General features: G+C 39.9%; 1 protein-coding gene and 1 long non-coding RNA gene across 2 annotated transcripts; one reads left to right on the forward strand and one right to left on the reverse strand.

Moving 5' to 3' along the window:
• Window positions 1–271: 271 nt before the first annotated feature.
• LOC134224932 (activator of 90 kDa heat shock protein ATPase homolog 1) lies at window positions 272–26,931 on the forward strand. The gene is made up of 4 exons (XM_062704586.1): window positions 272–451; window positions 536–1,334; window positions 1,389–1,524; window positions 26,602–26,931. Exons 2-4 carry the CDS (start codon window positions 568–570, stop codon window positions 26,734–26,736), a joined length of 1,038 nt encoding a protein of 345 aa, XP_062560570.1. The 5' UTR covers window positions 272–451; window positions 536–567; the 3' UTR covers window positions 26,737–26,931.
• Window positions 6,030–6,629, reverse strand: LOC134224934 (uncharacterized). Its single transcript, XR_009983112.1, has 3 exons — window positions 6,416–6,629; window positions 6,224–6,306; window positions 6,030–6,148 (listed from the first exon to the last, which is right to left on the reverse strand). It is a non-coding gene; the product is annotated as an uncharacterized LOC134224934 (long non-coding RNA).
• Window positions 26,932–26,967: the final 36 nt, after the last annotated feature.

The raw sequence follows: 26,967 nt of genomic DNA on the forward strand, positions 1-26,967 counted from the left end.
ATCAAAGGTACAATAAAGTAGTGGAATTAAATGGAATTGTATAAACTCGTCTTAAGTAAATATACATTCCACTAAAAGTTTAAAATAATTTTCTTCTTGTCTTTTAGTTTAGAGAGGGATTCCGTACCACCTTAAACCAAATTATACATTTATTTTCCACTGGGCGTAGAACTGTCACCTTCTGTTTTTGTCATTCGCTTTTGGTCGGTTTTCGTTCAACTTTTTTGTCTGTTTTGGGTTGACAGTTCGTGTTAAAGAATCGATTTCCCGAATGTTGCCGAACAGTCTAGAATCATTCCGTGACGAGAAAAGTAGTGCAGTGTTTGGTCGCCGTTAAGTAATTTTTTGAGAAAAAATCCATACAATAAAAACACAATTAAATTATATTTTCAAAAAGATAGTTCTGCAGGAAAGGTGCAGTAGAGTCAATAACAGATCAGTTGATATTCTGGTAGTAAAACCATTGAAAAGTATCACATTTAACACGGACTAACCTCAAAAATTATTTTTGATTTCTCTAAAAAATTGCCCGCAGGGAAAAATTTGAACACTCCGTATTTTAAAAAAATGGCCAAATGGGGCGAAGGAGATCCTCGCTGGATTGTCGAGGAACGACCCGATGCCACGAATGTTAACAACTGGCACTGGACGGAGAAAAATGCCACACCATGGTCCAAAGACAAGCTGAAAGCCCTGCTGCAGGATTTCGTTATTGCCGATTCTGGCCAAGAGTGCCAAATTGTAGAAATCGAAAAAATGGAAGGTGAAGCCACTGCCAATAACCGGAAAGGGAAGCTGATATTCTTTTTCGAGTGGAACATCGTCCTCAAATGGAAAGGCACCATTGACGACGAGGATGTAACCGGGAAGGTCACCATTCCGAATCTTTCGGAGGAGAACGATGTGGACGAGGTAGAACTGACAGTTTCCGTGGATTCTTCGAACAATGCTTCGGAAAAGCTGAAGATGTTTATGTACAACATCGGACGAGACAAACTGCGGAAGCAACTCGATACCTACATCAAAGAGCTGAAGAAGGACTTTGCCAAAGGACTTATCCTGCCGAAGAAGGGCTCGGAACAGGATGGGGTCACCGTAGTGAAACCGGACAAGGAAACCGTCTACGCCAGTGGTTTCAACAAGCAAAAAATAGAACTACAGACTGTGATTAGCGAACCGAAGGATGTTGGCTGCAAGCTGGACGTTAAAACGCTGGAAACCGTTGAGCGGTTTCAGTGTCAGGCCAATGAGCTTTATGATGCGCTTACCCGAACGGACATGGTGACCGCATTTACGCGAGGTCACGTAAAGCTGGATCTCTACAAGGGTGGAGAGTAAGTTGAAAGGCAAAATTCATTGAATTGTTCACTGATGGTTTATTATTCTAGGTTTGTCCTTTTTGGGGGTAACGTGAGCGGAAAATATGACGATATTGTCCCAAACAAGAAAATAGCTCAAACTTGGCGATTGAAGCAGTGGCCTGTTGGGCATTATTCCAATGTTGTAATGGAGCTCGAACAAAAGGTATGCATGGGTGGGAAATTATTATGGCTCACGTTCATTCGGTTGAAATTTTTAACCGTTTTGTTAGGATTTAGTTGAAATTAGTCTACTAGAGCCCTTTTTTAATTCAAAAATTTATTCAAGTTTTTGTCATTTAGCTTTTATTAGATGAAATGTTATTCCAATTTCAAATAGTGCTTTTGTTTAAATTGACAAATTTGGGTTAGATGCGCGGCTACAAAGCAAGTCTTCGCTGAGTCTGGCTGGGTTCGATTTCTGGTCCGATCTAGGAAATTTTCGGCTGAAAAATGTTTCGAATTTCCTGGGCTTAAAGGTTTATCGTATCAGCCTCATGATGTTCCAATGCAAAAATCGTCACTCGGCCTAGAAATCAACGCGACAATGTAGCACTAGGGATGTGATGCCAAAGAATTTATAAATATGTAGCTTGTATATTGATGTAAAAGCTCGCCCATATAATTTTAACTATTTTTAGAATTCTTTTAAGAATTCTAGAAGTAATTTAGACGGAAATTCTTTTAACTGTTCCTTCTGAAATTCCTCAGAGTATATTTCATTGATAATTCCTTCAGCATGTTCCCCAATGATTCCTCAATTTCTCCAGGATTTCTTAGAAAATTTCTCCAGGAATTCCTTTGTAGATTATTTTGATAACTCCATCCGAGAATTTCGATAAAAAAAATAATTTCGCAGGAATTCCAGGAGGAGCATCCTAAAAAAAGGAGTGTTCAAAGGAATTTTTGGCGGAGTTTTCTCAATTATTTCTGGAGGAGTTTTCTGGATGATCTACCGCAAGAATTTTTAAACGAACTTGTAAAGGAATTTCTGGGTGAATTTCGGATGGAGCACCTGAATCATTTTTCTAAAAAAAATGAGAGAATTCCTAGAAGAATTAACGTGAGTGTGTCTTATTCTGCGCGGCTCCTAATTCTGCACACTGTAACACTAAAACATTTTAAAAAATTCTTTAGCGTTATTATTATATTTACTTACATGTCATCAAAAAGTTGGGAATTTATTGTTGTCATGGGCAGATAATAAAGCAATAAATTAACGTTGATAACGAGAATATAAGATAAAACAAAATCGGTAAAAAACAAAAAATGTCAAGAAATGGCAGCGCTAAAACACACGTAAACAATTTTTTCTCGAATTTGAGCAAAAAAAAATATTTGGACTCATTTTTTTAAAGCGAAGTGCAAAGCAGATTATTTGTTGCTTCAATATGATGAAAATCGGCTTTCAGAGTGTCATTTTTATCCTGTAGAAAGCAATTCATGTTGCGCTGAATATGGCACATAATTTACTTTATGTTCCTAATTGTGTAAGGATAGGTACTAGGGTGGTTCAAAAAATTGATTTTGCTCCACAGTGCTCATCTGATTCTTTACCATGTTCTGAGTATCCTCTGGAAATTTGAGCTCATTTGGAATAAAACTGATTTAGCACAAGCCATTTCAAGTTTGCATGCAAATTAGTATGGGGAAATTTATTTTTTCATTATACTGTTAATGACGCTTCCCCATCAAGCGCATGTTAAAAGAAAACCTACATAGCTAAAAGGAATACTCAACAGCTTTCACTCAGTGAAAACCGCATCTCAATTAATCGTCCCAATAATTAGTAATGGAATTTAATCTATACCGTGGTTTTCTAGAGCTAATTGCATAACTCACCAACAGGCAACATTGCTGCTTGTGGCGCGAAAGATAGCACACACAAATTCAGGCTACTATGTTGCACTGCACATTTCAGTGATGCCCTCAAAGCAGTTTAACGATCATGACTGAAGATTCGCAACCTGTCTTTAAATCGAAAACTAATTATTGGGGCGATTAATCAACATGCGGTTTTCGTTGGGTGAAAGCTGTTGAGTATTCCTTTTAGCTATGTAGGTTTTCTTTTAATCTGCGCTTAAAGTTATTAACAGTAAGCGTTATTAACAGTATAATGAAAAAATAAATTTCCCCATACTAATTTGCATGCAAACTTGAAACGGCTTGTGCTAAATCAGTTTTAATCCAAATGAGCTCAAATTTTCAGAGGACACTCAGAACTTGGTAAAGAATCAGATGAGCACTGTGGAGCAAAATCAATTTTTTGAACCACCCTAATAGGTACAATAGGCCTGGCTTGTCAACCCAAATTGGACGTAGCAACTTTTTTGGCAAGGAAACATATTTCAAAATGCTTAAATACAACAAGAAGAGCAAAAAAATGCGAAGATAGATTATCCGGAAAGAGACAAGGGATATCTGCTATTTGGCCTTGCGCACGACAGCTCACAGAGCTGTTTTTAAACTTCTAGGTAATCTAATCTGACTGAATGTGTATAATATTCGTGACTAGCACCAATAATTTTCCCTGAAAAATCGATATAGGGTAAGATGGTATAATATGCCCCCCCCTAAGGCAACTTCTTGGGGGCCGTACACTAATTACGTAAGCAATTTTTCTGGGGTTTTCAACCCCAATCATTTTTTATTTATATGGAGCGTAAGAAAATGGCAGACCCCCTCCGCCCATAAGTGCTTACGTAATTTGTGTACGACCCCTTGATAACTTTTTACTTTTCAACGCAAGTTATGCGTTATTTGGTATAGTCCAGGAAGTCGCAAATGCATTGCCCGTGAGTAGTCATATAAAAATATTACAGATAAAACACGTAATAAATCTTTTTTGAAAAGTCGTGAGAAAACGGATTTCAAAAAGTGTCTGGGAAATACGCCCCACCTCATTTTTATTTTTTCAGGTTTGCTGCGTCGATCTGGAAAGTTGTCCAACGGAAAAAATGGATCACGTGCAAAAATAATGAAATATTTGTATAAATGTTCAAAACCAGTTCATGAGACAAAAAATTACTCAGACTGAGTGTTTATTATTGTGCGCAGAATTAGGAACATTGTGCGCCGAATATGGAACATTTTAAAATATGTGCGCAGAATTGGGAACCATATGGCAATTCACAAATCGATAAATAATAAATATATATTCTTAGTCAATTCAATCAAAATTTTAAAGATTTATAGTCTTCCCTGGATTATAGTTACACAACTAGGGTATGATGGGGCAAGATGGGTCACCTAAGGCGAACCCTGAATATCTCAAAACAGAAACATTTTAATTCAACTTTTCAATATGGATCTATAAAAATAGCTCATAATCTGTAAGCCAGGGGTATGAAATAACATCATTAAAGTCATTAAAGTAGAAGTCTATTTTTCTGTCAATCAAAAAATGGCGGGGTAAGATGGGTCAAACAGCGGGGCAAGATGGGTCACCTTTAAATACTGCAATAAATATTGTTTTTATTCCCAATATTGAATTACACACAGATAGATAGCTTTATTGCCAATGATTATATTGAATAAAAAATAATGTTTAAGCTTTGGATGAAGAAATGGCTCTACATTTAAAAATGTCTGCAAATTCTTATAAAAACAAGCCGTCTAAGTATTGCTTTCTTAAAAACAAAAAATATACATTTTAAATAAACAAATTAAGGCTCTATAAACCGTAATCAATTTGATGATGAAGATGATTTTGTTCTCATTCGCACTAATACTAATGCAATTTTAGCCAAAATTCAATATTTCACTGCTATTCACCAACTTACCTTTGTCAACGTATATTCATGGTATTTTCATATGAATTTTTCACTCACCTAGCTAATTAATTATCAATTAATTGACTAAAAAACCCTTAAAACTGCTGTTTTCCTAGACAAATTTTGGTATGCTAATTATACACACACCAACTCCGAACGATCGAGACACACACATACACATGCACTCAGTTTTTCACTTGTCCTTTTCTCGCCGTTTCCTTGATTTTATCACAACTAAACATAATTCACTACCTAACTTTCACTTTTGTCTTTGATGTTGAACACCAATTTCTTCACTTCATGTCGAAAAACCAACGAAAACTGCTTTAAAAAATTTGAAGTGAGAGACAAATTTGACGGCCGTATTGTGAATGTTGCAAAATTCGGAACACCCAAATTCACTACCGCATTAGGTGAAATAGTGCGCCCAAAATCTCTTCAAAGCAACTTAGAAATATCAAAACAATACATCGAATATCCCGCATAATCATGAACCATAATTGGAGCATAACTCAAAACGTACATAACAATAGAAAACGTTATCCCTACCATTCTGATGTTTGTTCATACTTAAGATAAACTTACCTCATGGTGAATGGTTTTCGCAGTATGGTATACTGTTTTCGACCAATCGACCATACGGGTAATAGGCGGTTAAGTATAATTAACATATAAAAAAGGAATTTTTCCAGTACATTATTTTCGGCTCACAGTATGTGGTATGGTCCAGTTACAATCCTTGTTTTAGCTGAGAACAATAAGGGGTGTAATATATGAACCGTAGAATGATATTAAAGAAAAAATTTACATACCGTATCCTTTATCTTCTACTGGAAGAAAGAGCAATTAGCATATTTTTCTATTTATTTAATAAAACACGATCTTTATGTATTATTATTATTTTACGATTTATTGTTAACATAATGTAAACTTAATGTGGCGTCTGCAAACAAAAATCCATATTATGGGATGTATGGTCTCCAGGAAGCTGCCCCCATTGTGAGGATGTAGTATGGACTGCAAGAAATAGTGGAGAGAAATTCCTATGTCATAAATCTGCAGGCGTTATTTAATTTATGAAACATGACTTACCAATTAATTTATAAAAATGATTAAAAATATTCCGAGCCAAGTCCTCCCGAGATTGCGATCATCTCGATTCTCCTACTCAGGACCTGTTTGGGAACAAAAGAAAAACTATTAAAGAGCATTATATTTATTATTTCACAATAATAATTATTATTCATTATAATATTTATTATTATATGAATTCCGATCACTTACCTGTTTTTTTCGGTGCGAGAAACTGCATACGAAAACTCTCGCGAAAACTTTTACGGAAAAATCTGGTTCCATCGCAACAGTATTTTTCTGACTATAAACAAACACGGAAAATTAATATTTCAGTCCATCAAAAACCAAACGCATACTTAATGCAGAACTTCAACGGTTATTGTGAATTTATCATGAAATGATACGGTTCTCAAAGTATGTGTGGAAGCGCAACAACTTAAGAAGATACATAATTATTTTATAACCACGTGCTGTATTATTGCAATACTCGAGGCTATACCAGTTATAATTCATTCACAATTTATTACAATTTTGTTTCAAAAGAATGAACGATATGAAATTATGAAAGAATAATAAAGTGTACAATTATTGCAAACGGTATAGTAGATTTAAAATGCTGTACAATTCTAGTTTTAGATCAACCTGTAGTTACATTGTAAAACGATTATAATCCAAGTAGTAACAATACTCCTTAATAAATATTATTAGTAACAACAATAGGGCAAACCGTTTTCAACTATGCGGGATGCTAGTCGACACGCAAACAACTTTATGCATATACAAGAAAAGAATCATCATTTCATCGTTGCCAGGTTTATTTGATCAAATAATTACTGCGGATTGTCGAATTAATCAAATCAACCAGAAAAAAGAAAAGATTATGCAAGCTTCTGTTGGAGGGTGGATAATGGTTGACATTTAATTTTACCGTACCATTCATCCTACCATGCAGTCAAAAAAAACAAAACTACGGCAGCAGCAGCAGCAGCCACGACCAAACAGACGACAGCACATACTTTTACTATTTTCTCCCCCCACAATCAATGTTTTCGTAGAATAATTTCTCAACGTATAGCCGGTTCTGGTGGCAAATATACATTTCGTTATTCCTTACTCATTTTACAGATTAGAACTAATAAATCAGAATCTGTGGCTAGCACTCTTTCAAGGCTGTGTGCCACAGCCTAATTAGACTCGATTCTGTTCTATTTGCACTGCGCACAAGAAAGTGTGGATGGATGGCACGAGACTCACGCAGCAGCAAACAAACAGTCTGCGGGTGAAGAATAAAAAAACTTAATTTCGTCTTACATTTATTTGGGAAACTGTCTCAGTGTGCTCGACTGCTCAGTGCACGAAATTTTACCGGATAAAATGTAAATATTCGGAGAATCAAAATGTTTTACTGTACTTTCCCCAACACTGTATGTTGAAAGCCCAGTGGTGTACGAAGAAATTTAAAATAAGTTTCCATATAATAAATATTTCATAAATCCCTGTCCATGGAAAAGGGGCTTGACGTTGATATTTCAAGTGTCTTAAAAAGATTTTTATTTTATTTTTATTTTTGTTGTTTAATAGAGTGCTTTTTTCAAACAAAGGTTAAGTTCAACACTAAATTAAAAAAATTAAGATATTTTTCCATTTTGTATATCTCCTTCACAAGAATATCGTCATTTTAATGGTAATGGTTTGAAAATAAGCTCCGTAGAGAAACTTTTATCACATCTTACTTAAATAAGGTCAACAGTTATACCAAACACTTGAGGTACCATGCCTCCAAGTTAACTAATGGTTAGTGTCGCACGATCTAACAACAACTGCCTATTGGTAAATTTGGAGGTGCCGGCAGGGCTCAGTAGGGGTCTAACTAACATAACTCTAATACTAACAAGACCCTGAAACAAACGCTTATCCAAATAGCATACATCTATTTATACTTGTAGTAGTAGCTAACAATAATTCATTTTGTACCCGTATAGCTGAAGTAGAATTTTAGTAGTGAAAAGTAGAATTTGTAGATTTACTAATTTGGCATTGGAGATAGTGAATGTATCTATTATATCTTCTCGATAATCTTTTTATTTTAGTCTCTCTAGCTGCATGGATCAACGCAAAAAAACTGTTTCTCTCTTCCTTCTATTAGGTTAGTTAGAAAAATTAGCTAATATATAGGGGACATGACTTAGTGTTTCTCGTATTAAGACAGATTCGCTGACCTTTACCTTATAATAAAATAAATGACCGATAGTAAAATAAATGACTGAAATTTAATGATATCAAATAAATAATAAAAAACGAAAATAAATACATGACCATCGGTGGACAGAAAGACAAGAGACAGAGTTCTGTTTAGAATAGTTAATTGAGACCATTGCACTCACAAGATAGAGAATAACTAGTATCACTATTATTGCTACAAGACTAATAACTTGACCACTTACGGAAATGAGGATAGACCATATGATGCGTTCATCCACTATTATATTGAATATTGTATACCCTGAATCTGAATAACTGAATTATTTTAATAAATAATAAATAATTTTTAATAAATAATAAAGGTTTGAATATTAGAAAAGGGAATAGAACTTGACCAAAAAAAAGCAATTACGGAACAACTGGACAGAAATTTTGTATAATGATCACTATTAGACTACTGAAACTTTAACATATGACATTACTGTGACTGATAGGATACAATTAACTCGACGACGTATTGACAAACATCCGATACTCAACCGTGTTAAAATAAGGGAAGCTCTTCAATATGTCCATTTATTACAATAGTACTTAAATTAATCTATTTTGAAACTTCCCTACCAGAATGATATCATTACATCTTTATTCGAAATTGTTAGGGTAAGGCACCCAGAAATCGCCCTCCCCCCAGTTTTCGCCCACCGATTTTGAAATCTTAATTTCTCGCAAACTGGTTGTTGAAAATAGTCAAAGTTCAAGTTTTTGTTCAAAACTATTTAATAATTGAATGAGATCGAAGTATGCCTTGCGCGTGGTCGGTTGCGTTCAATTTTTTTGACAGCATATTTTTCGCGCTTTCGATGATTTTCCAGTTTGACTAGTGCTATGCCCCCAACATTTTTCCGACTAGAATTACGAAGAGATAGCTTCCGCGGAGTGCGTGAGTGTTGGCTCAGTTTTCCGCGGTTTTGTTCTGGCGTGTGGTGTGCAGCTTTACAAATTTAAATATGGTGCAGTGTAGTGTATGAGTTTCATTTCTTCCATTAGGAGCTGGTTTTTGAGACCTTGAAACTGTAGGAATGAATCAGCAGAAAATTGGTGAGGATGTTCCTTTTTCCACCTTATACACCATAATACCCTAGTTTCACTTAAAATAATAATGATTAGTAACTCAAACCATGCAAAAAATGTCTAAAATATCGCTGCGGAAATTGCATTTTTTTAGATTTAACTTGTAAACAAAGAACTCCTGACATGTATATGCAGCGCTCTTATTACATGTTAGAGGATTTTTAAAATATTTATTATATAATCCGGGTAAAATGACCGATGCACAAAACTAAATAATGTTTCAATTTATAAGATTTTCTTCTTACCATGTGGAACAGGTGATTTTTTTTATTATTCCGTTATTTATTTGATAGGAACTCTGTGTTAGTTAACCGCTACTGTGCCGAGATCTAGAACATGTGATTTGTAACATTAAAAATTTGCAGCTTTTACATTTTTCTGTTTTGTTCAAATAGTATTTGCATTGCACACACTTACTCTTATCATACTATTATTTTTACTTGCCTACATTATTGATCTTAATATATTTATACAAAAACTATGATATAATTAACTTATACTTCTCGTGCTTTTTGCCTTTTAAAAATTCATTTAATCGTTCATCGTCATGGTGGCAGCGTACGTTTGCATAACTGTTTCGGATATGTTAAAATATGATCCAGGATCTCGATAAGCGCCGCTTTTTTGTGTGGCTCCATCGTGTCATGGAATGCTCATTGAGTAGATTTTGACACTCTGGAGTTGTAACAACATTAATAATTTGATTCTGGATGGAGGTGCCAGCCGCAGTTTTGTCAATGATGTTTTTTACTGCATAATTTCAAATAAAAGCATTGCTACCTTGACGCCGCTTCCTTTGCAGAAATAATGATGGCGTTAAAGTTTTTTTTTCTTCACATTCAAATGAACAACCGCTCACTTTGAACGATTAATTGTTTATTCACTCGATGGATGAACAATTAAACACCTATTCTAAAAGATCCTAGAACCTATTTTGAAAAGGTGTGTGTGTACAAAAATGTGAGACACGTTTTGGGTATTTATTTGGATATCCGATATGAATCTCTTTGAAAACTTTGCTAAGATTAACCAACAATCATAATCGTAGCGTTTGCAATCATATCATAATTATCATTTTTTTTTATATATATAATAACGTTGTTGTAGAAGGGAATTGAGTTTGCAAGTGTTTATATATCTCGTTTCAGAGAGCGATCAATGGCGCTTGAACCTAGGCTTATTAGCCAGGGCACAGATTAAATACCTTGCCCCATCCCAGGACGACAAAGGAAAACGGAGTTACAATAACTTTCTTAGCAACGTAACTCCCAACGTATTTACGAAATGCATTCTGTTATCACTTGCTTATAGTGATGATTCCCGTACAACATCCCTCCCAACCATCCAACTCCTTGACATCTATGAGGGCGTCGGTGAGTCGCTGGCCTCTTGTTAAGTAGATGTCATGTCATCATTTCCTTCCCTTTCCTTGTAACGGAGAAGATGGGCGTGGCCAGCAATGGTAGTTTTCATACTTTCTCTTCTCGGACCTCCATTTGGATTGCTATTAATTCCCAAATAGTATTCCATAAGCATTTGGAGTAAGGAAGTTAAAGATATACATGACAGCTATCAGTATGCAATCTACGAAATACTCCGTTACCAACGCAACGCAACGCAACGCAACGCAAAACTATTTAATAATTGAATGAAAACCTGAACTTTAACTCGTTTCAACAACTAGTTTTCGAGAAATGAAGATTTTAAAATCGGTAGGCGAAAACTGGGGGGAGGGCGATTTCTGGGTGCCTTACCCTACTTGGAAATGGCAACAGTACCACCCGTTGTCAACATAGACTACTATTAGGTATTGAATGTCGGCTCCAAGTAACTAATAATTAAATTTACATGTTAACTACTTATTCAGAAAACATCTATGTACATGTTGAGCTTCCATTATTTGTTCGGTTTATAATTGACAGACTGTAGATAGAAAGAATAATGTATCGGTATGATCACAATACAAACCCAGGCCGCAGTGACCTAGTGAGCAACATAGCTTGAGTCGTCTGCTAGTATTGTGTATCACATGGAGAGCCCAGCCGAGATACCAGTCTATTAAGACTACAACTGGTCAACTCTCGAAAAAAAAAAAAAAAAAAAAAATATAATAAATATTTCAAAAATGCTCAAAAATAAACATTTTGTTGCATCTGGCAACATTATGTAGCAGCTGACAAGCTTTTACCACCCCATTCCCACCCACCTCAAATTTTCGTCACTTTTTTTCGTACAAGTTGCCTCACCAATACTAACAAGCAATAACGTCATTAATTTTCAAAACAGAGTTACGGAGTCTTGAGCCTTAACATCATCATGTCAAAAGTAACCTTAAAATGATTAAACCAGCAATGAAAAATATGTTTTGAATACGAACTATGCCCTTCAGTATGTGCTGACCCATCTTGCCCCATTTACAGAATGTCTAATTTTCGATCAAATTTATTTATTTCAACGCAGTTAGTATAACATCACCTACATTACTTATAATACGTTCACTATGTTACTAAAAATGTTTAAATTTTACGTTGCTCGACGAGATTACACGTTTTATAGAAAGTGTGTTTCGTATAAGAAACAATGCTGAAAAATATTTTACCTTGCCATACTCTACCAAATTAAAATTTTATCATCAAATCGAGTTATAATAAAGTAGAACCAAATTATTCCTCCTACAAAGTCATAATCTCCACATTAAAATGTACACGATGCTCAAAAACGGCCCTGACCCATCTTACCCCGTTACCCATCTTGCCCCGCCTAACCCTAACTACAAAAAGGTATTCATAAATCATTATGGTTTCTCTATAACAACGATTTTATTTCAACATTAACTTAAAAGCGCAGAATATGGCAATTACCGACAAAATTTCAGTAATTCCTAAAATATTGTTTTTGAAGAGCTGAAATCGCTTCAGAAGTCCATAAAATAATTCCCGAATAAATTCCTTAGAAAACCAAAAGGAATTCATAAATAAATTTTAGAAGGAATCTTTAAAGAATTTCTGAACGAATTTCAAAAGGAATTTGTCAAGGATTTTCCGAACGTATTTCCCAAGAATTTCTCAAAATAATTTTCAAAGAAATTTGTAAAGGAATTTCTAAAGCAATCTCTCAAAGTTTTTCTGAAGGAATTTGCGAAGAAATTCCCAAAAACTTGTTGGGTATAATGCCTCCGTATAGAGGCTGTCCGTATACCACGTGAACAGTTTAGGAGGAGGGGTGGGGTGCATTTATGATGAATGTCCAGTTTTTGAAATTTTATATAAATTTATTATTTATATAATTTTATATATACAATTGTCTACGCTGTCTAAAATTGACCGAAGGGTTAGTTGGTTAGTTGAGACTTGAGAATAAGAAGGTAATTCATGGAAAGTCACTAAATATTTATTATGGACAAAGTTATTTCGAAAACCCGCAGACAAAAACCGTATTTGACATTAATCCAACGCGACATCAAAGTGCTTCGTTTAATAAGCTGCAAAACACGATCAATCACGCACTAATGAACTTTCTGCTGATGCAACATTATTTTTTCACTTCGCGCTTTCCCGGACTAGCATCAACACGACCGATCGCACACTCTATTAAGATTTTTTCTCTAAAATATCATAATACGTCCCAGGTAACCAATAAGCATTAAAGTAAGCACTATAGTAGCATTATACTGGCATTGCATATGCTCCGTGCTGTATATAAGCATTTCGAAAACTTGGCTGTTCTAAATAAGCATTCTCAAAGCCATCATGAGAGGCATAGTTTTAAAATAGCATTCTGAATGCACAATGTTGTTTTTCGTTAAGTGCAATGGAACAGCTACATTAGTGCCACTTTAAGGCCTGTAGTGTTCATACGTCAAACGTTTTCCAATATGGAACCATATAGCGGTACTATTTGTCCAATGAACTGACATTTGAAAATAGAAATCGGTACGTGCAGAATGTTTTTTCCATTCCGACCATTGACAGGAGTACTTGTCGTTAACCTAACCCTACCACTAATTACATAGTTTCGCTACATTTTATTATTTCATTGCACTATTTTTGATGGATGCATTAAAGCAGCACTACTGTAGCTGTTTCATTGCAACTGGCTATGACGTTTGTGACAGTTACATTCTGAGATGAGTTAGATTAAGTTTCAATGTTCCTGAAAGGGGATTTTGTTTATGTTTGGCAAAATTATTTCCACTATCATCTCTCTCTTATGGGCCAGCTGGTAAGGGCGATGACAACTACAGCGTCGGATGGCAAGAGCCGCGAGTTCGAATCCCGCTCGAAGAAAGTAAAAAAAATATGTTCCATTTCAAATATGAAAATAAACAGTAAACTATATAATTTGAAAAAAAATATGTAAAAAAAGAATTAGAAAAAAAATGCCATTAAAAAAACTTTTTTTCTTGTTTTAAAAATTAAGCATTTATTCAGCATTTCGGATGCTGAATAAATGCTACTCAGCGAAATTTCTACTTTATCGATAAAGTAGGATTGAGCATTTAAGCAGCCATATATTGGGCCAAAACCTGCATTAAAATAGCATTAAAGGCGACTATAGGGCTTATTGGCATTTAATGTTTTGCAGTAAAGGCGCATATAATGCCACTCAAATGCTTTATATAATGCTTACTGGTTACTTGGGGTGTTTTAGATTGAGCTCTCCAAAAGTTCAGTGATTTATTCTGGTGGTTTATTTTTCATCCGTCCGTGTCCAGCCGTGTTTTGCCATGAGGCGAGAAAACACTTTCCGAATGGACTATTAGCGCTTCCCAGTGAAACGATTTGACCCCGGGAGAAATTGCTCGGTCCCAGAATGGAACCCGCCTAAGCCCCAAGCAGCTGGTCTTGAGCCAACGGCCGCTTCCGGGGTGGGCACCAAAGGCCTTCTTTTTTCTCCCGCGTCCCAGGGCGGTATGAGTAGGGGAGAGTTTCGGATGTGGGAGTCCTAGTAACAACATAGTATTTCAACTTACGGTGATTTATTGACTGAGGTGGGCGGCGGCGGGGTGTATCTTCAAGGGACGTCAAGCAATAGCCGCATAAATCGATAGCTTCGTCGTCGAGTACGTTAGCGGGTGCCTCGACGGGGCGTGGTAGGGTTGGCAGGTGCACGCTGGGCATCACGAGGCTCAGGACGGACCGAACGAATCGGTGCCCGGGAAGTGACGTCGTTTGTCGGCGAAGCGATGCCAGATTGCTTCATCATCAATTCCGTAGATTCACTCAAAATTTTTGCCTTGCTCTATTTCGGCGCTCCTTCATTATCCTAGTATACAGAACATTACACGACTGATCTCTAACTTTTCTCACTGCATAGAAATTAGATAACAACAAGACCACTAACCGTCTTGTTGTTATACAATTTAAATAATTTAAAGTTACTGGTCTTGTTATATCCTAACTTTCATGGAAAACCAAGAAGACATAGATTCAAGGCATAGTGCCCTATACACACACTTCCACACTTGCCGTAATGGCAGTTGTTATACATACTTTTGACAGTAACTGTTTCCAACGCTGATACTACCGTTTTCGCATTTTATCTATTGAACTCTGTTAAAAATTTTAACATAGAATCAGTTTAATATTATGGACTTTTTATTTTTCAAAACATTTCAAATTATTAAGCTGTAGCGCTGGCGGTGCCATAGTTGTGGTAATGTTGGTTCACCAACAATTTTGACGTAATTAGTTTATTCATAATTTGGCGTCAGCAGTACGAACTATAAGGTCAGAACTAGTCCAGTACAGAAGTAAAACAAAACCATATTTTGACAGTGAAATTAAGATTGCAAACCAAGAAAATCCTCAAAATATCGAGATTACAATACATCTATTACAAAACATCTATTTATTAAATTTCAAACCTACGGAGTAGGGCTGTGCACAATGGAAGTTTATCGATATCGACGATATTCATTTAGTAATATATCGGTATCAGCGATATATCGGGTTTGAAAATATCGGATATCGGATCGATATCCGATAAAATAAAAAAAAAATACAGTTTTTACCCGAGTTTGTCTACTACCGATTTTATCACGTTTCTAACTCTAATTTGTCACCCCAAAACAATTTGAAAATTTTAGTTTAACCATCTTGGTAAAACACCGCAAACGACAATAATTTTCATGAAATAACTTTCACCGCCTGTGGTTTATTAAGAATGATTTTAGATTTCCTGTCGAGGGTTCAAGGATGTTATCGATCATTTAGTAATCTGCGTTCGATCATTTAGTAGTTTGTCAATAACTTATTCCAGAGTTTACAATGTTATGAAAACTCATATGTGAATATGTACGTTATGTGGAAGATATTGATTTGGAAAAATGTATTGGAGGTAACCACTTTCCCTTCGATGGGACTCGAACCCATGACCCATGACCCAGTACTGTAGGGTCATGGGTTCGAGTCCCATCGAAGGGAAAGTGGTTACCTCCAATACATTTTTCCAAATCAATATCTTCCACATAACGTACATATTCACATATGAGTTTTCATAACATTGTACATTAACGTCCAAGTCGGGTGGTTTAATCCCCGGAAATAGGCAATTACCTTTGATTGAACTTATTCCAGAGGCCAAATTTCAAAATGTGTTGTATGGTGGACTTTTAGTGCGAAGGTTTTTCTACAACTCTCCTTAACAGGTCGATGTTCGAATTCCACTGCTAAAGGAGTTACGGTGCTAGTTGCTATACTTATACTAAATGATAACAAAATATGCAATCATTTAGTCAAAGTTACTGCTACTAGCGCTATAGCTCCGTTATTAGTGAAATTTAAACAACGAACTGTTAGGCAGAGTTGTAGATAAACCTTTGTACTAGAACTCCACCATACAACACATTTTGAAATTTAGCCTCTGGAATGAGTTATTGGAAAACTACTAAATGATCTAAGGCAGATTACTAAATGATCGATAACATCCTTGCGAGGGTTTTGTAAGCTTTATCGTTCATGCGTTTTGCCTTTCGTCTTAGTGGGTACTGATGCGCCCAATTTCTCAATACCAGACACAATGGACATTTAAAAAAATGTGATTGGCTTGCTACATATGTTTTGAAGGATGTAGTCAGTGAGCCAGTGTATGTAGTTTTTAGTTGATTTAATTGGGCATCATCATTACATCGATTACAAAAATTTATCGATATCGGCGATATTTGAGTTCAATGATATCGGATATCGTATCAATAAATTTCATCCGATAATATCGATATTATCGATTTTATCGATATTTGCACAGCCCTACTACGGAGACGAACCAGCCTCGCGCTGAAAGTCTCCTTAATAAAGACAAAAAAAAAATTCAAGGTTTTTATGGGGCAACTACTGGATTAAATAGTATTTCATAAATTTATCCATAATTCTTTGGAAAGTCTTCTTGACATTTTTTGTAAATACTTTAAACAATTCTATCCGAACAATTATCCTTGAATTAATTTGGTAAGTCATCCAAAACATTCTTCAGGCAAACCTTCATTTTTTTTGAAACTCCTTCAGAAATCCTCTATCAAAAACTATTTCAGGAACTCATTTTAAAATTCCAACAGGCTTTCCTTTGGAAAATCCTTCGCAAATATTCAGAAACTTCTTCGAAACCTCCTAAAGGAGTTGCTTTCGAATTTCACTAACTTCCCACAAATTTCCTTCGTAAAATTTCTATAGGACAACATTGGTAAGTTCCGTAAAGAATTCTTTGGGAAACTAGTTCACAAATTCTTCTAAGGGTTATTAAAGGGATTCCTCCAAAAATCCCTTATAAATATTTTCAGAAATTTCAACAGGAATTATTTCAGAAATTATTTTATCAACTTTTTGGAAAATCGCTACACTACTCTATTTATTTAAAAATTTATCCAGTAGTTCATTTGGAATTTCCTCTAGAAAATTATAGGACGAAGCTCTAGGAGTATCCGAACGAATTACAAAAGTAAATTCCAAAGTTTGTAAAAGACTGTTCGACATTCACAAGTCTTAAGAATAATTTTCAGAGGATTTCGCGTAGAAACTTTTGAAGATACTTCTGAAGAAATTTACAAGGACTTTTCCGAAGGTATCCCTGGAAGAATGTGCAATGGAATTAACGGCGGATTTTTTGAAAATTATTTGGAACTCCTGGAGGAGCCCCCGAAAGTATTTTTGGAGGAATTTACAAACGAACTATTGAAGGAAATATTCAGTTTAGATGGTCGCGTGCACCATTATGTCTCAGTTGAACTCCGCCAGTATATTTTTTTAAGCAATGATGTATTTGTAATAAAATGTTCAATAAATGTTTCAGCTGTGTTATATATTGTGCAGTCAAGAATCCTGGGTTCGTTTGAGCCATGATATTAATTACGTTTATGACTGCGCAATCTAATTATCTCTCTCTCTATGTTGAAGAGGGTCCGGTAATTCAATATACTGGTCCTTCGAGCCGGATTATTGGGTTCGAAGGATCAAATGTTGGGTAGCCGGCTTAGTCGAGTCGAGTCAAGTACGAGACACTGAAGATGGCCTTACTGTTGAGATCGAAATACGTATCTGTCAAGATACAATTAAGTGGTGGAATTTCAATGGGATTGCACAAACTCGTCTTATGACAATTGGTTTTTATGTCTGTGCTGGCGATGCATGTACGTGATTGGTCAGTTTACCTTTTTGCCTTTCTCGTATACTAAGTATACGGTAAAGGCTATATGATCACTCCAAAAACAAACTTTTTATAGGAGACCCGGAGACCCATAGTGTTATATACCGATCGACTCAGTTCGACGAAATGAGGTGATGTCTGTGTGTATGTGTGTGTGTGTGTGTGTGTGTGTGTGTGTGTGTTTTTTTTTTTTTACAAGGGTTAAAGGCCATCAAAAATCTGCGCGACAGACACCTCGAGCATCCACACTATGCTCGAAGGCGAACAGGGATGGGCTCCTCCCGACCTGCTAAAAATGTGCCTCCCGGATAAACCGGGTCCCTTATCTTCCTTGCCTCGATCCCCCCGGGACCACGGGATGCTGCGACTACTTCGGGGGGGGCTGTGCTCATGCACTTCTTCTAAAATTCCGGCCCCTAGCTTAGGCTAGTTCGCCGACTGGCTGGCTAATCCACTGCTCCACTGCAACGTAGTCTCGATCCCTCGACGGTCATGCACCGATCTTCCTGACTCGAATCCTCCTGACTTCCCCCGGCGTCGAGGGTGGTCCACCAGTTCCGGTGAAGGAAACTTCCGCACTGATGGTGCCCCGACTACCGGCGGCTATCGCAGGGGACGCTTTCGCGCATTGCGCCGTCTTTGTCTTCGGGTTGCAGAGGTGGTCCGACAGTTCCGGTGGTGGGTGACGTCCGCACTGGCGGTGCCCTACATACCCGAAGCACTTCCTTCTTCTTTCTTCAGCAGGTTGGCAATTCGAGTGCCGAGGTCGGTCCAACGATTCCGGTTGGCAGAAGACTTCCGGTTCGCTGGCGCCCCGACGACCCGAGGCCAAACACTGCTCACTGGACTCACACTGGATTTCCCCAAAACTACGCTTATTCGCTGGTCACTTCTCCATCTACGCTGCAGTTCTGACAGTATTTGCGTCACGACTCTGCTGACCACATTCCACGTGCCTTCTTCGTGACACATTCGCTCTGCGATGTTGTCCGCCCTTAGTGCAGGCATTCCTCTACGTACTTCCGCAAACCTTGGGCAATCGAATACCACGTGTTCTGGAGTCTCTTCGACATTCTCGCACTCTGGACATAACGGTGAATTAGTATGTCCAAACCGATGTAAGTACTTCCGGAAGCATCCGTGACCCGACAGAAACTGCGTCAGGTGAAAGTTCACTTCACCATGCTTTCTGTTCATCCACACCGACAGGTTTGGGATGAGCCGGTGGGTCCACCTCCCTTTCTCCGTACTGTCCCACTCTTGTTGCCATCTCGCCATCGATCGGATTCTCACCTCCTTCCTTACGTTTCTGGTGTCTCTTCGCTGATAACACTCGATGTCTTCCTCCAGGGTGATGCAGATGGGTTGCATCCCAGCAATAACGCATACAGCCTCTGACGATATCGTTCTATATGCGCTCGCGACTCGAATGGCCATCAGCCGGAACACACTTTTCAGCTTTTCCCGGTTCCGCTTGGTTTGCAGTGCATTACCCCAAGCAGGAACCCCATATCGCAGTATCGATGACGAGACACTAGCTAGCAGACGCCTCGTGCTGCTTCTAGGACCGCCTACGTTTGGCATGATCCTCGCTATTGCGTTCATTGCCTTCGCCGACTTTTCACAGGCGTAGTCAACGTGGCTGTTGAAATTTAGCCGATCGTCGATCATCACTCCCAAGTGCTTCAGTGATCGCTTCGAAGTAATCGCATGGCCTCCGACGACGATCTCCATCCGCTGGATCGCTTTGCAGTTGCTGACTAATAGCACCTCCGTTTTGTGGTGAGCTATCTGCAGCTTAACACCGCTCATCCAGCGCTCGATCATGGCTATCGTCTCCATCACCAACACCTCCACTTCTTCAAGAGTCTCGCCCATCACCGCTAGTGACACGTCGTCCGCAAAACCCACGATTTTCACTTTCCTGGGTAGCTGCAAAGTCAACACTCCGTCGTACATCCCGTTCCAAAGAGTTGGACCAAGTATGGAGCCCTGGGGAACACCAGCTGTAACGCGCATCGATTTATGTCCTTCGTTCGTATCGTACGTCAGAACTCTACCCTGAAAATAACTTTTCAGGATATTGCACAGATAGTTGGGGACCCGCATTCTGTGCAGCGCCGTCGCGATGGCTTCAAAGCTGGCGCTGTTGAACGCGTTCTTCACGTCTATCGTGACCACTGCGCAGTACCGATCTCCTCGTCTCTTCTGCTTGGACGCCTTCTCAGCACTCTCGAGCACTGTTCGAATGGCATCCACCGTCGAAACTGCTCTACGGAATCCGAACTGCATATTCGACAACCCGCGTTCTCCCTCTGTACATTTCGTCAGCCTATTGAGGATGATTCTCTCAAGGAGCTTCCCGAGCGTGTCTAATAGGCATATAGGCCTGTACGCGGCCGGATTGCCGGGTGACTTTCCTGGCTTAGGCAGCAACACCAGCTTCTGGATCTTCCACATTTCTGGAAAATTGCCTTCGTCCAGGCACTTTTGCAGCGCCTTCCTGAACATGTCCGGATATGCCAGGATCGCAGCTTTTAACGCAACGTTCGGTATTCCATCCGGACCCGGGGCTTTCTTCGCTTTCAGGCGTTTAGTCGCTTCCGCAAGCTCACTATTGGACACTTGTCGATCTAAGGGGTTTGCTTCTCCTTCTTCGTCGTACGGTGTTGGCGGCCACATGGTCGGCTCATGTTTCGGGAAAAGACCCTCCACAATTGCCTTCAACTTGTCCGGGCACATTTCAGCTGGCGTCGATGGGCCTTTGATCTTCGCCATCACGACCCGATACGCGTCCCCCCAGGGGTTGGCGTCTGCTTCTCGGCACAGCTCCTTGTAGCAGTCTGACTTGCTGAGCTGGATAGCCCGTTTCAATGCGGTCCTAGCTTCCCGGAACACCGCTTTGCGTTCCTCTCTCTCTGGTTCCGTCCTTGCTCTCTGTGCCCGCCTCCGAGCTTTGAGGCAAGCAGCGCGTAGCGTACTGAGCCTATCGTTCCACCAGTAAGCTGGACGCCGATTACTTCTCGGTTCTAGTTTTCGTGGCATCGTAGCGTCGCAAGCCCTTACCATCATTCTTGTTAGCTCGGCCGCATCAATGATCTCAGTACTGCTGTCCGGTCGAAGTGCTTCAACGAATAGGTCTTTGTTAAAGGCTTTCGTTTTCCACCTCCGATCACTGGATATCCTTCTTCGTGTTGCACCAGGATTTCGTTGGCCAATACGGTAGCGAATCGCCTGGTGGTCGCTGTGGGTGTACTCCTCGCTAACTCTCCAGTCCATACTTGCCATCAACGAAGGACTGCAGAATGTGATGTCGATGATAGACTCCCTCCCATCCCTCCGAAACGTGCTCACCGAGCCTTCATTACACAATCGTACATCTAGCTTCGCTAGAGCTTCCTGCAGGATATATCCTCTTGTGTTGGTCACTCGACTGCCCCATTCCACGGCCCAGGCATTGAAGTCACCTCCTATGACTACCGGCCTTCGTCCGATCAGCTTATCGGTCAACAGATCCAATATCTGGCTAAACTGATCCACGGTCCACCTTGGAGGTGCATAGCAGCTGCATATGAAGACGCCGTTAATTCTGGCAATCACGAAGCCTTCGCACGAACTCTCCACCACTTCTTGAATAGGGAATTTGCCCATGACTTGTATCGCAGCCAAACCCGTTCTGTCTGTCACCCAGTTACCGTTATCAGGGGATACTCGATACGGCTCTGCAATTATCGCGACATCGCACATCGTTTCTTCTGTAGACTGCCATAACAGTTGTTGTGCGGTTTCACAATGATTCAGATTAATCTGAATTATCTGCATTACTGCTGGCCTGCGATCGCCCTCTTGTAGGCTGGGCATTTGTAGCCACCCGTCTGATGGTCATTTCCGTCCTCTGAAGTGCAAAGCATACACTTCGGTCTTTGCGTGCAGTCTCTCGCAAGATGACCCGTTTCCCCACATTTCCAGCACATGTTAGATCTGTCTGGACCTTTACAAGCTCCTGCTCGGTGTCCAAAGCCCAAACACTTGAAGCATCTCTCCATAGATTTGCTCACTTCTGGGGCGGCTTTCAATGGGCATTTCGACCATCCAACCGTCAGTTTGCCTACTTCCAGTGCCTTATGAGCAGCGGTTACTGGCAGACGAATCATCGCTGTCTGTGTGCCTCCGTACGCCTTTCTAATCCGGATCGACATTTGTACCTCGCCTATATTGCACTGCGCCTGTAGTGCACCCCGCAGCTCTTCTTCCGACGTGATCTCGTCTAGTTCTCTGCACAAAATCACCATCTCTGGAGTTAAGGCTTTGACCTCCGCCTCTGAGCCAAATGATTTCGCAATGCGCTCCTGCATAACCGAGCTGTGAACCGCAGGGTCCTTCTTCAACTCGAAGAGCATCTCTCCGGATTGTGTGCGCCTGGTCCTTATCATGTTTTCGCCCAAGTCCCTCAACTCAGGATCTCCTTTAACTTTTTGAGAAGCGCTGCATACGTCGTAGCGTCGTTAGCCTTTACTAGCACAGCTTCCCCTTCGGCGTCTTTCTACGAGGCTTTTCTTTCCCGTTCTGCTCCATCCTTGCCTCTTTTCGCTTCAGCTCTTTCTTTCTCTTCTCCTTCTGACCTACTACGGTACTCCATCCTTCTCCCTGTGGAGTAGCGTCTGTCCCTTCGACGGCGACAGCTTCCGCCCGTGTCTGCCTCTTGAGTCCGCCTGGCCTGTCATCTCCCGGTGAGGTTCTTGCCCTTTTGGGAGTCATGGAGGCTGGTGAACTCTCCACCCCGAGCAGTTTCCCTTTCCCTGCTTCTTAGGATATAACGGAAATGTCCTGATACCTCCCTGTTCTGGCGGAACTGCAACAGCATGTGCCTTAGTTTGTGCCAATGCGCGCTCCGCTACATCGGCCCTCAGCGTTGCTGTATCGAATTCGTTCACTGCCGATAATAACGCCTTACGGATCCTGTGAACCATGTCCTTAATCTCCTTATGGACGTTGTTCCTCCCATCCACGAAATTGTGAAGTTCCTCCACCAATCTCTTCGCGGCCACTATTTTCGGCTTTTGTGGGGCTTGTCCAGCTCACTCTGCCCTGGCCGTTGCTCCTGCAGTTGTTCCTGCTTCTTCTGCTCCTTTTGCTCCTGCTTCTGCCGCTGTTGTTGCTGTAGCACTACTGCCACTGACGGCGGTGATCTCACCAACCCACTACTGGCGAACGGGTTCGCCGCTCCTGCATCTGCTTCTGCGTGATTTGTTGAATTATTCATTCTATAGGGTCCCCCCTCCAAACCGTTATCTCCACCCGTCGTACGTAGTCGCTTATGATCCATGGATTATCTTTGCAAGCAGTGAGGTCCATGCGAGGGTTGACACGGGCGCACTTATATGGCCGTGTTCAGAGCCGATCGCGCAATCGGGAAAATCTCAACCGATCCTAGTACTCACCAAGAAAATTGGTGGACGAGTATTGAACGTATTCGGAGGACCGCTAATTTGTTACCGGGAAGGAGGCGGCCGTACTGTTGGCCCACTCGCCATTTCAAGCCGGTGTCACCCTACCTTACTCAGGGAGTAGAACAGCACGACCGTCAGCCCAATGTCATCGTTTCCAATCCACTATCCAGATTCTGTCCGTTGTCGTAAGCCGTGACCAGTATATCGTAATTAGGACCTTACTGGTATCGATCCTAATGTGCCGGTTGGCACTCCTGTTGATGGGGCTGAAGTGCTTTGGAAGCGGCACGGGTCGCTTGTACAGAGCTGCTTGTAGACATGTGGTTTTTTGTAGAGATTCAACAGAGCCCACTGTCAAACCTCCGCCACGTCCCCTAGGCAGATTCCGCTTGGGCTGGCTGGGAACCAGTGAACTGGTACCAGGGCCCGGTCATCTCCCGAGAGAAACGCCGATTGGTGGTTTTTCATTGGCGCTCGGGAACAAGTCCCGAGCTCCCACCTCTTGTGTGTGTGTGTGTGTGTGTGTGTGTGTGTGTGTGTGTGTGTATGTGTGCGTCTGTGCGCACCCACGTACCAAAATGTAGCAAAAGTGTCACTCATTTTTCGGGCACTTATCCTCAACCGATTTCCTCGCAACAAGTTGCATTCAACGCAGAATTGTGTCCCATTGTTTCCTATTGAAAATTGGCCAGATCGGACTATGGGATCGGAAGTTATGGCCAAAATACTTATTTTACGATATAATCGCGTAAAAAAGTGTGACTCATTTTTCGGCACTTATCCTAAACCAATTTCCTCGCAACAAGTTGCATTCAACGCAGAATTGTGTCCCATTGTTTCCTATTGAAAATTGGCCAGATCGAACTATGGGATCGGAAATTATGGCCAAAATACTTTTTGCCTTTCTCGTATACTAAGTATACGGTAAAGGCTATATGATCGCTCCAAAAACAAACTTTTTATAGAAGGCCCGGAGACCCATAGTGTTATATACCGATTGACTCAGCTCGACGAATTGAGGTGATGTCTGTGTGTGTGTGTGTGTGTGTGTGTGTGTGTGTGTGTGTGTGTGTGTGTGTGTGTGTGTGTGTGTGTGTGTGTGTGTGTGTCTGTGCGCACCCACACAAAAAAAAATGTCACTCATTTTTCAGGCACTTATCCTTAACCGATTTACAAGTTGCATTCGACGCAGGATAAACTACCATTGTTTCCTATTGAAAATTGGCCAGATCGGACTATGGGCTCAAGAGTAATGGCCAAAATACTATTTTTATAATGCACGAGAAAGGCACCATCGCCGCTAGGTGGATTAATCTGGGTTTTTTAAACTTTTTATCAATTCTTCTTCTTCTTCAATGGCTCTACATTCCAACTGGAACTTGGCCGGCTTTTCAACTTCAACGTATTTTACTAGCATTTCCTCAGTTATTAACTGAAATCTTTTCTATGCCCGCCATTGCATGAGTATGTATATTATTTGGCAAGTACAACGGATAAAGCTATGTCCATTTAGAATCCGGAATAATAAAATCATCTGTATCTCGGTAACGGATTGACGTACAAATAAGGTTAATACATCAAAACGAGGGTAATTCACTGTACTTTAAGAAAAAAATATTGATACAAATAATTTCTTCTTGTTTCTACTGAAAATTCCCACCTTCTTCTTTATTCCTCTCATCAAAAGTTGCACACCTCCGGAGTCAACTTCCTTGGCACATTTGTTCCACATTTTGGTCATCTGAGTCGCGTCCCGAGCTGTTTTTCCACTTTTTCCACTTTTCTTAAGCTTCCGCTTCATTACTGCCCAAAATGTCGCGATGGGCCGGAGCTGTGGGCAGTTGCGTGGATTTATGTTTTTATCGATGAAATCTTCGTTATTATCGCGGTACCACTGCATGACTTCCCGGCTGTAGTGGCAACTCGCCAAATCTGGCCAAAAATTTAACGGGACCTTTATGGGCTTTATGGAAGGTCGACCGCGGCTTTTTGAGACATTCCTCCTTGTACAGCTTCGAGTCCATCGTCTTATTCGTCACAAACACTTAGGTCTGTGCCCCACAGTTGCATATCCCTTTGCCAAAATCATCCGTTTTTTTGCAAGTTTGTCCAAAAAGCAAAGTTAAACTTCGCAGGAACTACTCCTCGTGCCGTCACCATATAGAATTTTTGGCTAGGAAGCTGTCCGAAATCCATTTTGACGTAGGTTCCATCGTCGATGACAAGATTATCAACGTGGGTGTGCAGACTTTTTTCTCTCCTTTCGGCTTCCATCTGGAATAATTTTTGACACGCTGCATGAAACTTCGTGAAATTTATACCACAGCAAGTGGGCGCCTAGGTAGACAAACCGCTGTAAAAGAATTCTTGCAGTGGTCACTTTCCGTGCCGCTGCCATACAATAAATGATTCCGGATTCTAAATGGACAGAGCTTTACACTATGCCCAGGGTGTCGAGAATGTTTTCCACCCAACAACATCCTAGACCGGCCCGAGAATCGAACTCGCCATCTCCGGATTGGCAACCCTACGCCTTTGCTCGCAAGGCTTCTGGAGACCCTTTTTATCTTTTTTTTTTAATTCTTTATTAAAGTGTTTTTTTAAACCCTTTTTATCAACTATCGATGATAAATAGTTAAAAATCAGAATTTTCAAGTTCATTGATCGAATGGTCCAAAAAAATTGAAATCGAAATACAGCTGAGATATTAAAGTTCAAAGTCTATCATATTTTCGTGGAGGTCTCTAATTTCAGCAATCGCAAAGTCAATATAGAAAATGTAGACGTAGTCCTACGTCAAAAAGTCATGAATTCCATTCCCTACTATTAGAACCCTTCTTTTCCACCTTAATCCTCGCTGTTGAGGTCGAAATACGTATCTATCAAAGGTACAATCAAGTGGTGGAATTAAATGGAATTGTACGAACTCGTCTAATGATTATGATTAAAAATTGATACTATTTCCTTTCATTTCAGGAGGATCATACCGAGCTGAAACTCATCCAAACGCTGATCCCTTCGGCTGAGTTCGAAGCGACGAGAGCCAACTGGACCCGTTACTATTGGGATAGTATCCGATCCGCGTTCGGTTTCGGCAGTTTTCTATATTAACACCGACAGTACCGGCCGGGGATGACGCTGATCAGATTTAAGATACAGAACCAACCAATGTGGTCGAGCGAAGCTATTCACGTAGATTATTTTTTGTCACACAACAAAAAAAACAACTGTTCTATCTACCTTAAACATAGCATAAAAGTTAGCCTTTGAATAATTGGAATATAGAATGTTCAATAAGCGGAAAAATTTGACTATTCTTTTGGAATGACTTTTAAATGTGTT

The sequence above is a fragment of the Armigeres subalbatus genome, chromosome 3 (assembly GCF_024139115.2).
Source record: "Armigeres subalbatus isolate Guangzhou_Male chromosome 3, GZ_Asu_2, whole genome shotgun sequence".
Taxonomy (NCBI): Eukaryota; Metazoa; Arthropoda; class Insecta; order Diptera; family Culicidae; genus Armigeres; species Armigeres subalbatus.

Bases quoted from the DNA above. Each gene is read 5' to 3' on its own strand.
- LOC134224932 (XM_062704586.1), top strand. From the start codon at position 568: ATGGCCAAATGGGGCGAAGGAGATCCTCGCTGGATTGTCGAGGAACGA. The intron at 1,335-1,388 runs GTAAGTTGAAAG...TTATTATTCTAG, and splicing joins GATCTCTACAAGGGTGGAGA to GTTTGTCCTTTTTGGGGGTA. The intron at 1,525-26,601 runs GTATGCATGGGT...CTTTCATTTCAG, and splicing joins TAATGGAGCTCGAACAAAAG to GAGGATCATACCGAGCTGAA.